Source organism: Channa argus, chromosome 14 (assembly GCF_033026475.1).
Source record: "Channa argus isolate prfri chromosome 14, Channa argus male v1.0, whole genome shotgun sequence".
Lineage (NCBI taxonomy): Eukaryota > Metazoa > Chordata > Actinopteri > Anabantiformes > Channidae > Channa > Channa argus.
This window is the reverse complement of record NC_090210.1, coordinates 19,413,066-19,426,233: the sequence shown is the minus strand read 5'-3', so window position 1 is coordinate 19,426,233 and position 13,168 is coordinate 19,413,066. Positions and strand designations below refer to the sequence as shown.

At 38.0% G+C, this 13,168-nt stretch overlaps 1 protein-coding gene across 2 annotated transcripts in view; it reads left to right on the top strand.

Moving 5' to 3' along the window:
- gnal (guanine nucleotide binding protein (G protein), alpha activating activity polypeptide, olfactory type) overlaps nucleotides 1-13,168 on the top strand; it is a 47,171-nt gene that overhangs the window by 15,938 nt on the left and 18,065 nt on the right. For both annotated transcript variants that reach the window (XM_067475481.1, XM_067475482.1), the window contains exon 5: nucleotides 4,336-4,433. In XM_067475481.1, the coding sequence (XP_067331582.1) occupies nucleotides 4,336-4,433 (98 nt within the window). The remainder of the gene's footprint in view (nucleotides 1-4,335; nucleotides 4,434-13,168) is intronic.

The following is a 13,168-nucleotide window of genomic DNA, read 5'->3' as shown; positions in this document are numbered from 1 at the left end:
TGTTTTTGGTGACTTAATTCAATGGCTTTAATAATGGCTAGAAAATTGGGATATATTTTCATTTTAAAATTTGTAATCTTTTTATGACCAGGAAGTTGTTTTTCTTTTGCTGTTTGTAAAGTGACATTTATAGTTTCTAAGTCCTTAAGTCTTAGACAGTAGGGATAGTTGGCCCACAGAAAATAAAGCACAGAGACAAACAGTTGTCTATGCAAATGGAAACAAATTTCACTGCGGTGGCTATACTAGGCACCTGAGAGCACCTGTCAGCTAAAGTGGAGCAAATTCAAATGAGCTCTAACTCCCGTGTTAGCACTAAGCTTTCTCTCGATCATACATGTTAAAACATAATGTGGTACATTGTAACTGTTAAGTAGTATTTGAAGGATTAGGTTCACAAAAACATGTTCTGTTTCTAGATATGAATTAGGGTTTGTTGTTATATTGATGTCTAAGGTGTGCTTATGTCCAGCCCCGCCCTTTCTTGAACTGATCTACCTTTGTGCTTGAATGCAGAATAACCGCACTGATGAATTGTTTAAATCTTAATCACACATTAGCGAATGCCATTGGGTTTGTAATTGTATTTAATGTTGTTTGATTTCAGTTTACAGGCCAACCCATAATTATCACTTCCTATTAGAGAACATGACCTGGTTTGTGCTTCCTCTATTCTACACTAAAACTGTGAAGTGTAAACTCATCTGAAGCATTCCCTTGTTGTTAGCTTGTTGGTGGTTTCCTCATGATGAACAGCTTGAGTCCTAGAAGTAATTTTTTTCCTCTAATTGATTACTTTAGGATCCATAATGTGGGGCAAAGGGTGGCACGGAGGCCTGCTCTGTTTTTGGAACAGTGTTATGAAAGATGAATAGTCTCGAACAGTCACTGCTGCTCTCTGCTTTTGCTCTTTTTTTAAATCTAAATTTGTCTGTACTCTTTAACTGATGTAACCCATGAAAGTCAGGTCTCTCTGTGCTGGCTGACTTGTTATCTAACTCAGATATTCTCTTCAAATCCAATAAATGAGATAATGATGGTTTACAGAGGAGCTAGTTGGTTGTCTGATAGGCTTTATATGGAGGGATCTGAGGTTATTGGCCATATACATTTTCCTCTAAGGTCTATTCAAATCACGACTGAAGATGCAAACTATTTGCTCCACAACTTTGTTTAGTTAAGTTGGATTAGATTTGGGCCATTTTGTTCTATGTGTCAGCCTGACCTATATGACTCAAGTGAAAAATTACATCACAAGCCCAACTTGAATAACTTTGAAATCAAGGCTGAACTGAAAATCAGTCATAGCAGAACCACCAGAGAATCCGCATCTGATGGATGTTTGTGGAGGGGAAGTGGAATTGGAAAAGCAGAGGAAAGAGTTAAAAAAGCGTGTGTTAAAGCAAATTCCCTCTTGGTCTCTTTCTGTGTTATCAGTTCCTCTGTAGGGCACTGCAGCACACACTGCATTTATTCAAAGGCCCAGTGTCACACGCCTCTGTGGAAGAGAGCCCTGAGGTCTATACTCTGCTCCCCCCCACTCCACTCTTTACCCCCCAACCTCGCCGCTTCAAGTCCCAATGCTTGCTAGCTTCGTCCGGCCCTTCTTTTAGTTTTCAAAGCCCCCCATGACTGCTGATGTAAAAAAAACGAAGAGATCCACAGAAGAATGTAATCAGTTCTGTTGACTGTTTTGATATTGCTTAAGGTGGGCGTTAAAGTTTGATTGTGGCAGAAGTGGAAGCAAATATAGGCAAGAAAGCAAATATGGCACAAATAGGGCAGCAGGTAAATGCTGTGTTAAAGTGAAACCAAGACTATGTATACATTAAGCTGTAAATGTTCTAAAATGTTCCAGGTGGTTCCTTTGTTTTTGCATTTACCGCCTTCCACAATAAAATGTTAATCGATGGGAGAACATGTGATCCCTATTCTACTGAGCATGCATGGATACAACTAACAACAGAGCCAACCTCAGAAAACAAGTAAAGAAGAAACATATATTACTTCTGGTTCCACTCCGCACATTGTTTATAGCAAGCAGACAACGAGAATTTTGGAGTTACGGCTTTGTCATAGATCACAGATCACAATCAGGGAACAAGCAAATCGAAATTCTTTTCCTAGACAAAGAACTCCAACTGCTTTTCAAAGTGAAATGCTTTGCTACTGCTGCCACCTCTTTAGATACTGATATAACAACGTTTTTACCGGTGCTGTTTTCATGTACACGTTACACACTACCATGCCAATTTGGCGGTCTCACAGTTACACACTCCATAGGTCGGTTGGATTAGAAAATCCGGTTTAGGGGAAGAAAACTGCCTTTTCAACTGGGATGAGCAGCCAAAATGGAGAGAAAAAGATGTGTTTACAAATTGTTGTGGTCTAGAGGCTGCATTTTAACACAGCTAACATGTTAGCACCAGTGTTTGGCTTATTCGTAATTTATGAGTGAGCCATCATTTGTAACGAAACAGAACAAATATTAATGTCTCAACCTGGGAGACTTTCTTTGCCGACTGGATTAGTGGATTTCCTACACGTTGAACTTAATCACCGGATCTGCCGAGAGGAGATCTCCCCTGAGCATGTCATCATTTATCCTTCCCTGGTTCTGGGCTACTTTCACCATCTCTTCAGTCAGAGATCACGGACAGTACTAAGCGCAGGGTCATATGGTGGTTCTAGGCTAGAGGAGGAGCCCATCTGAAAGACATGTGGACAGGTGGTGACGAGAGATGTAAGCCCAATAATGTTTTTGGGGAGCATAAAGAGAGTCCTGGGAAATGTCTCAAAGTCACTGATAAGACGCTCTTCCCTCATAATGCTCCCTATTGTCCATAGCAGTAAGTCAGCTCAAGCACTGACATCATATATAGCCATTTACAGCATTATGATTATAGATGGTTTGCATAGCAGCAGTGCTAGATTTATTTTTTGTACTTAAGGTGAGAATAATTTAAGGCTACAACCAATTGTTTATTATTGAATAATCTGCCATTTATTTTCGCTATTGTTTGTCATATCCAACAGGGGTAATTAATTAATTATCTCAACAGTAATTATGAATGATGATCAGTAGACTACTCTTTTTTTGTAAAATAACTAATAGCTGTGTTATAAAATATGATATTATATTTTAAGCTTACAGTAATTCTCTCTGTAAAGGCAAAGTACATTAACATGTTCTAATAAAAAAACTTTACGTGTGATCCTATGGAACTTGGCTGCTAAGAGTCTTCGTTTATGAGAGATTGGTTGAGTCCATTTTAGCACAGGTATGTTTTGTTTTTTTAGTTTTGGAATGTTTCTGTACTGAAAGCGGTAGGTCAACATTTTCCCAGTCTACATTAGATACAGAACTACAGCTGTAGTTCACTTAGCATGGAGACTAAAGCAGGGGAAACGGCTCACCTGGCTCTGTCCATGGTGAAAGAAATGCCTACTCACAACTTTAAAGCTCACATGTCAGCACTTTATATCTTGTTTGTTTAATCCATAAACAAACAAAAATGTAAAAACAAAAATTTCTGGTTTAACAGGACTTGTGTGCTGTAACTTTGCAGTTCTTAAAGAATAGCAGTCTACTCAACAGTTGTGAGTCTGTAAGCACAGATTTTAGCATACACTAGGTCTTTGTGTCTGCTTGATAATAGTACCAAACCTGACAAACTCTGAAAAGCTGTGTCCACTCTTTGTACCCAGTAGCTGTTTGTTGAGAAACAATACCTGTTGAGTAAGATATTCTGCTACTGTTTCTGCTCCTGCTGTTGGTGGTGATTGAGCAAGGCTTCAAGCAGGTTCTTCAGACCCAGAAGACAGTGATTGTGCCGGGTACAAGTGTGTATGTAACTAAGTTTGGTATTTGGTGTTGAGAAACTGTGTGTGTGTGATCAGTTTCTCTTGATTTATGCATACACAAAATGGACTTTGGATGGAATTGTACATTTGTTTATTGTTTTATTTAGTGCCTATTGTGGCAGCATGAGTTTCAGCAACATAGCATCACATTTTTAGAAGACTCATTCTGAGTTTTATAGTTTTAGTAGCAGTAAAGTGCTTACACATGTACTGTCTGATGGTTTAAATGAAGACAAGTAATCTCCTTTTTAAACCCAGATAAAAATATGGATACTATTAGTTTAAGCAACTTTAGGTTGGATTTCCCTCTTCTAAAATCTATGTGTAGTGTGTTTGTCTCAGCTCTCGTGACACTGTTTGCTTTAATTAAAGGCCCCTGACCTTTCCATCACACCATTGTACTGCAGATCTGTATGTTTCCTAATATATGTTATGGTCTCTTGTTTATTTCTTAATGTTTTTTCCCCTCAGGAGTTCTTTGATCATGCAAAGAAGCTGTGGGACGATGAAGGAGTGAAGGCATGCTTTGAGAGGTCCAATGAGTACCAGCTCATCGACTGCGCACAATAGTGAGTTTAAAATTTGAAAGTTATTCTCTGGTAAGATTTTTTTTTTTTTGCTTTGGATACCTAAAAGGTTTGCAAAAGATTGTTCATACCTGCATAAATGATTTAATCAATAATCCATGCTTCCTTTATATACAAAAAGCGAGACAAGTCAGATGGTTTATTTATATCACCTGTGAAGCATTTTCACATCTGTGTCCATCTTCTTTGGGTTTCATTTGAGGTGACAACTCTGCAGTGTGTGTGTGTGTGTGTGTGTGTGTGCTTGTGTCATGTCATATATGACTGTGGCAGAGATATGTTTGCACTGGGTGTGGCAGGGTGAGCAACAGTTGTTTTTGTCCCCTGGAAAATTATACGTATATGTCATTATTCATTGTGTTTGGTAATCTTTTTTTGATATGTGTATTGAAATTATTTCTCAGTTCAGTGTTGGAGTTGAAAATAATATTCCTTTGTAGATAATATATTAAATGTCAGTCACTGTTTGGACAGAATCTAAATGGGTCATCATTTTGGCTATCACTGGTATAAGTGTTTATCAATATAGTTGGAATTTAGTAACTGTAGTTATGAAATACTGATAACTGTAGTGTGGCAACACACAGAAATGTATGTGTCTTTGGACAGTGGATTGTTTGTATGCTCCTACAGTACCATGGGTCACCATAAGGTGCTAGTTTTACACAGTGGAGAGCCCCTCTTTTGTCTGTAAAAGGAAGTTTGGATATGCAAAGTGTCCTCCTTCTGCTTCCTCTCTGACTCACCTCTGGATTCACATTTAAATATGAGGATATGTTCATGTTGCAGACTCAGGAGTGTAGCTAGCTGGAAGTTATCCCCTCCCATCCCAAAGTTTGGCTCCCTTATGGTTTGGACAAAGGCAAAGGTTTTATCAGTGACTAGGAATATTGTGTTGTCAGGGGTTAGTGAGCCTGCCATCCATGGGTATGTCATTGAGATGTTTTAAACATGATATAGCACATAGACAAACATTCTTTACTCCTTTCCTGTCCTGTATCTACCATTCCTTGAACATTCATTTTATTATCTTGAACATTAATAAGCTTGCCCTGGCGAAAAGCAACTTGCCGTTCGGGTAATGGTTGAACAGTCACATGAATCTGTAAGGTGGAGCTGTTACAGTCCAGGGCCCATGTTTGTCTTTGCTGCACTGAATCCATGTGAGTGCAGCGTGACTACACTATATGTTTAAAAAACCAAAAACAAAAGCATCTTGTCTTTATTTCAGTCAAAATCTCACTGTCCTAATGATGCCATCTAATACTGTGGAAATAAACCTTTGAAGTTTTCTGTTACATCCTTGTTATAACTTTGTAATAAATTAAAATGATGATGCTTGCAACTAGCTAAAGCGCTTAAAATATAGCTGTCCTGTGACGCGAGTAAAGATGACAGTTGTATCTGTCATCAGAAATAAACCCTGTGTACATGAGATTTAATCCCGCTTATAACAGGTGGTAACAAACGATCACAGCATTAACTTTGACTCACCACAAGAATAAAGGACAGTATAGTGGGACTTATTTGCAACTTATGTCAGAGTTGCCATATTCTCTGCCCTGATTAACATCTTTCAGTTTTGCCATGGGATCTGATTTATGTTGTAGAAAAATGGTTCATGAAGAAGAAATTTTGTTCTTCATCAGGGACAATTAGTTCCAGGTCTGCTGTTATGAAAACCATTTAAATCCTCCAGGCACAACATATGCAAGGCCATGTGTGAACCCTAACGCTGATGACACTGCTGTCCACCTGTACGCATTGGCACACACCAAGTGTATCTAAGGCCTTAAATTGCATGTATTGGACTTGGGCTCAATGCTATCTGTGCTCTTCTTACCATCCTTATCTTGTAAGAAGCCTAAACTTTTCCTTGGACATTGTGATACAAGTACTGTTCTAAATCTGAAATACTATGAAATACAGACCCCATTCCTTTTCCTCCTATAGATTATTAATTTTTTGATCTTCTATCACCACATGTCTGGCTCTTTAAAATATGTTGCTGCTCTTGATTGGTTAATTGCTGCTGACCAGTGGCATGTTTGACCAATAAATCATCATTTATTTAAGTGTGAAGGAGATAAATAATTGCATTTAATTAACATTTCCAAACTGGAATTTCAGTTATTCTGTGGTTAATAATCATGCACTCTTAATTTAGTGGCTCTTTCTTTATAGCAAGATGTTTTGTTTGTTTTTCCTGTTTGAATGGTTGCTCAGTTGTCTGATAGTTTAGGTGTTGTTGCCAGTAATAGTAAAGTCATTTAGAGTTTACTGGGAAATCCCATAATTCTATCAGTTAAAATATTAAAATAGGATAAATTACTTGTTTTCTGTGATTGAAAAGCCTAATAACTTGCCATGTTTTTTTTTTAAGACCAGAAGTAGCTGGTGTCCTATTTGTAGTTAATTTTTGAACCTCTCTATTTTGTAGTAACATCATAATGTGCCTCTATTGTCAGTGTTATGGGTTTGATTGATGTCTGGAAATTGTCAGACTATGTGGCCTCTCACTTACTTACTTCCTCTCTCAGTTTTAACCTTGGTAATGAACTCTTCCGAATGGAGGGCATTCATAGATACTCTGACCTACATGGCAGCAGACCTGTCTGTGTGTTTAAGGCCTACACACACACACACACACACACACACACACACACACACACACACACACACACACACACACACACACACACACACACACACACACACCTATTGTTATGACCATCTAAGAACAATAGATTCACTATCCTGGATGTAGTGAAACACTGGCCGATCTTCTCTGCAGCCAACTAGGTTGAAGGGAAGGGAGCAGATTTGATGTCTTTGGGTTGAGGCTGTATTTAAAAACATATTTTTGGTGTTTTGATATTTATATTGTCTAGTAAATGTTGTGGTGTTTTGGCCAGTCATTCTCCACATCTGCTATTTTTATTGTATGTATTAACATTGTGTTTGTGTAATAGGCTATGTGCTGAATTAGGCTGTGTCTTCAAATACAGATGTGATAAGAGTGATTTCTTTAAGAGGAAGTTACCCTACATGTAGCTGTTTGTGGGAAGAGCAGATAAGAAACTACCCATCAAAGGCAGTAGATATCATGTTGCATCTAATAGGAATACATTTAGTTTATATGGCTTGTGTTTCAAACTGAATGGAGTTGCTTTGTATGCTTCTACTGTTTTCATCTGTTGTCCTTTACAGACCTTGTTCCGCTGGTAGATTTATTTATTTATTTATTTTCCAGCAAGCCAAATGCTGGATAGCCCATTGGACAGAGGCACAGGAAATAAGTTTAGGCCGATGGCAAACGCTTGTTATGCCAAAGAGTGTCTGTATTGATGCTCCTGTCACCGATTGATCTACCCTCTGCATTGCACATTTATACATTTTAAGAGCACAGATATGTGTCTGCCAGTTGATTGATTATAAGCTATTTTCAGCCACAGCTGGCTGGTTCCATTGCAGTGCCGTTGGATGTGTCAACAGCAAACTCACTTTTCCACACGCAAATCTGAACTTCCAGTCGTCTTGCCTTTTTTTTCCCCTTTATGCTGCGTTTGTTAGATATTATACAGTTCATACCAATACTAAGGTATTTCTAACTGTAGTCTGTGATTCTAATTCAGTGTTAGATGTTGTTTTGGCTGATATGAAGCTCTCTTTGTATTGGTGTGTGCTGTGACTGAGATGCCAGGTTGCAGTAGCAGGGACTGGGAGAGAGGAGAGCTGCTTTAGATTGAGATTGGGCTGGAGCTGGAGCCAGGGAGTATGTAAATGCAGAATGGAGGCTATGACACAGCTGAACGATACAGCTGTGGTTTGTTTCTGCAATGAGAATAAGGCCTGGGACATGAAAGGGCAGATACTGGGTTGGGCATAGGGGATGTGAAAGGTGCTTTAGATGTCTTAAACTTGTATTGTTATTTAAATTTAGTCTGAAAAACAATGTAACTTCATAACATTTTGAGTGCTGACAACAGATTAATTTTAAGAAACACCTTTTTTTTTTTTTCTAAATGTGAGATTATTTTAGTTTTTGACTTACTGATCTTTAATAGTCAATATTTAAACACCAGACTTCTTTATAGGCTGAGTTTCAGAGTGGCACAGACTGTGAAAGGCAAGACAGGTATTGAATATTTGATCCAATTATTTTAGGACTGTTTATGCAGTAGCATCCACTATATGAAATGTTTTAACATTAAACCTGTGTAGTTTCAGCACATAAATGATGTATGAATTTCAGATCAAGTGCACCATTCAATTCTTTTAAAAAGGCATGATTATAATCTGTTTGGTATCATAGTCTCAATGAATAGATTGATAGGATTGTTTTACCATTTCTTCTTTTTTTTTTTCTTTTTTTTTTTTTTTTTACTGATTAGTTGTTTGGAGCTGATAGCCACTTCGCAGATTGTTTCAGTGCATTAGGGTCTGTTGCTACTCAATGCTAGCTTGCTGACTTTCCCTCGGGCTCTTCCTCTCTGCATATTTTCCATCAACAACACCAGTTCTCTTTGATGGATACTTTAAAAAACAACAACTTTATGATTCCTTAGGCTTTGCCTTTTGATTTCAACACAGCAGGTACTGAAAAACTCAAATGACTGTGTTTGGAAACAGACTATGTGGTCCAACCTGTGTTTCATTATAGGTTTACACTTTCTTTTGGTAAGTTATTTACTTTCAGTCGATTTGAGTTTAATTAAAAAGATGATCAAAGCATCAAAAATTTTAAAAAAAGGAAATTTTCAGCAACTGCATAGTACTGTGCCTGCTGTACCTGCTGCTTCATATCATACAGTGCTGGGTTGTAGTTTTCACTTAAAAGCTGCAGGCTGGTTACTGTAATGTTACCTTGGTCCATAAGCAAACATCACAAATGCCACACTTTTATCATTAAACACCTGCATGTCCTTGTTTATGATATAACCTTATAGCCTAACTTACTTCAGGTACCCAGTGAGTTTTCAGTTTACAGTTAATATTAATTGGCTCCGACTCAATTGTGACTGTTTGATTTTTTTTTTTTTCCCTACTTTGTTACTTTCCTACATTAATAGCATCATATATTAATCCTTATTATACTTAAAAAGTATGGCTTTAGTTAATGGTAGTTAACACTTTGGACTAGGCTCTGGCTTGTTTTTATACTGGAATGCATTCGCTAGAAGCTAGTTTGAATCTCTGACACAAACAAATTCTACAGGGAAACAGAAAACAAACAAGTAACTCACAAAAGCCATTTTTTTTGAGGGGTATCAATTTTAGACTGATTTTTTATTTTTTTTTTTTAACGGTATTTAGTTTGAATCTGCAGTTTTCAGCTGATGTGGCCATATGTGACTTGTAATCTATATCAATTAATCTTTATGCACCTTCCAGGTGCTCATTCATACCCGAAGCCAACATGTTTTGTTACAATAATATTAATGGAAAGCGGTGCATGTCTGTAAAGAGCATCTTAGTTGTACCCAAGTATTATCTTCACTGTAGTGCATCCTTGTACTTTCTGATCACATGATCAAATCCCCTCAGGTGCAATATTAATCTTGTATCCAACTGCGCGCGCACACACACACACACACACACACACACACACACACACACACACACACACACACACACACACACACACACACACACACACACACACACACACACACAAATAAATATGCATATGAATGCATATACCTAAAGGGAGTCGAGATGTGGCCTGGACTTACTCTTCTTCCTAAAACAAGGAACAGATTGTTGTTGCTCTACTTATTCATCGACATTGCATCTTGTGGTACCAGTGCCATTTATTCTAACAAGGATTAAATAACGTAGAAGAGAATTAAAGATCAGATAATGAAGCAAGGCTTTGGCTATGTAGGATGATTTAGAAAACAGTTGTATCAAAAAAAAATATCTCCTTTTAACAAAGTCCATCCAAAGTCCATTAATGAAATGCATTGCATCAGAAATGTTAGAATTTGCAACAGGCATTATAGCTAAAGATGTTGATGGACCCAGATAGAGTGTTACGGCTGAGATGAGGTAAGTCTCCAGCTGTCTTACAATCTTGGATGTGGATAGATGTATCTTATGCTGGGCCTGGTTTATGGCCCAGGCTAGGGTTGGAGTTGGTGCTAGGGTGTAGTGCTGGTCACGGGACTCTGTCACCAGCCTGGGGGCCACTGACACAGTCATCTGGAACAGTAAAGTGCTAAGAATGGTCGGCATTGTCAGCCAGCCCTGGCCCCTGAAGGGCCTACAGAAACAGAGGGGCTACGCTTCACAAACACTGGTTCTTCTCAATAAGGAGCCTCTTCTGTTCACAGAAGAGCCCAAGAGAGCGATATTTATACACTGGCTGCATGTCACTGCTGCTTTATTTTGCCACCAATAAATTGCTTGAGTTCTTTGTGTTTTTGCTAACTTTATGTACAAACATAATACCCAAGGATTGTCTGAGCTCTTTGTGTATCTTAACACCGCCATCTTCTTGATATGTGCGTGTGTGAGTGAAATTTTTAAGCATAAGAAATTCATGTTCAACTGGAACGTTTGTCTCATGGCAGACAGAGCAGCCTTTGAGTTGCATTAAACCTTCCTAGGCTTCATGTTTTTCTCTTGTCTTTTCCTCTAATTAAAAATATAATCTGAAGTCACAATTCATACATGTAAAAAGTATAGATCTGATAGACAATCCAAGCTATGAAGAGGAGGCAAAGGAAAAATAACTTTGGATTATTAGTCCAACGACAAAAATGACAGGGCAGGAGAAGCAGAGCCAGAATAATTTACAAACTGCTTTTTAGCCCATTTTTAACTTTAATGTTTTCAGTGTGCTTGTCTTTTTTATTTTTTTCCTTTCAAAACCATTTCCAGTAAACAAAGTCTTACAATAGCTTATATGGTTTCAGTTCACGCTATTAGATCTATTTGTGGTAAATTCTCTGTGTACTGTTTAACAAGTTCTATAAACTCAGATTTTTACTACAACTGATCTTAATTATTTGTGAATACACTAATCTTAAGAAAAGTACTTTTGTAATGAAAGGGTCATAATGGTCTTTAATCCAGATTAACAAAAAACTTTGTGTTGCTTGCTAAAATCAGATGACCCTGCTGTCAGCTGACTCAGAAATAATCAAAGGATGCACTATCGAAGTGTTTGTGTATATCTGTGCAGTTGTGTGTTTTTTGTGCATGATTTCTGAGGAAAAGGAAGGAGTGGTTTTAAACTGAACTGGAGAATCTGATATACTGGAAACTCAGTGGGACTCCCACAAATCACTGTCCTTACGGTTGTAAGAGCCCCTGTGGGACCGAATCTCTCTTTGTGCCTTTCTTCCTCATTCTGTCTATCTACTTAGTCCCCTCTTTATACTAGAAAGTGATAGCAGAGAGGATGTTGCAGAACACGCGTAGTTTCCTATGTGAAGCCTGTTCTAAATAGTGAGAGAGAAGACCATTTTCAGATGGATTATCATTTAATATCTTCAGGTTTACCAACAGAGCCTGTAACTGTACACACTTTACTTTAATGTCGTATGGTACCATGCATATTGTAGAAGTTGTAGATGTGGGGTGTAGAAAGCTCTCAGCCTTGATTTGGCATTTGGAAACAGTTAAGAGAGCCTAAAGCTGGCCAGCTTAACATGCTACATGTCACAAGATTAGCTACACTGCCAGTGTGTTTTTATTTTGTTTCTAGAGACTAGAGGCTGTCTTCAATAGTCAATGAGCTGAATAACATCTGAAAGCCAGCAGTTTCATGGAATAATATGTATAGTTGTGTAGTATAGCTTAAATGTACTGTGTGTGTGTTTTATTTATATATATATATATATATATATATATATATATATATATATATATATATATATATATATATATATATATATATATATATATATATATATATATATATATATATATATATATATATATATATATATATATATATATATATATATAATATGGGTGGGTTTTTTTTTTTGTTTGTTTTATTGCTCATCCTAGACATGAACACTAGTCCACAGAAAAACAGGAATTTATGTACCACTTAAAGATGGAATTGTAGCTATAAATAGAGTTTTATTTTTGGGTTAAAATGTGCATCCATTTTAAAGGACAGACAGAGACACAGAGCGAGGCTGGTGAATGGCGGATATCTGTGTGCCGTTTAAACACACAGAAACATACCTTTCTCTCTCTCACTCACACGCACACACACACACATACATACATACACACCCTGCTGTTGTCCAGAAGAGTCTAAGTACAGAATGCTGGAGGACAGCAGTGGCACTGCAGGTTCCCTGCTCAGAGATTGTGGAATGGTTTTCCATAGACACCCCCACCCCTCTCTCTTTCTCGCTCTCTCTTCACTGAGGATCCCCCCCTCCCCTCTTCCCCCCACCCCCACCCCCTTAGAGCTTATGTAAACTAGCTGTGGAGCCAGGGCAAGCTGAGGCTATTTTTAGCAGCAGCACTGCAGAGCAGAAATTGGCGAAGGGTCACGTGTGTGCAGCCGAATCAAAGGGAGTATCCCGGCAATGCGCTGTAAACAAAGGGAAGGTCAGTAGCAGAAGGTGAGACATAAAACGGCTCTATACTGGTTTTTGACTATGTGAGCAGCTACGTACGGTTTGTCTATACCTTTTTTATTCTTTTAATGCCCTGACATAACACACATCATTATATGTGTATGAATG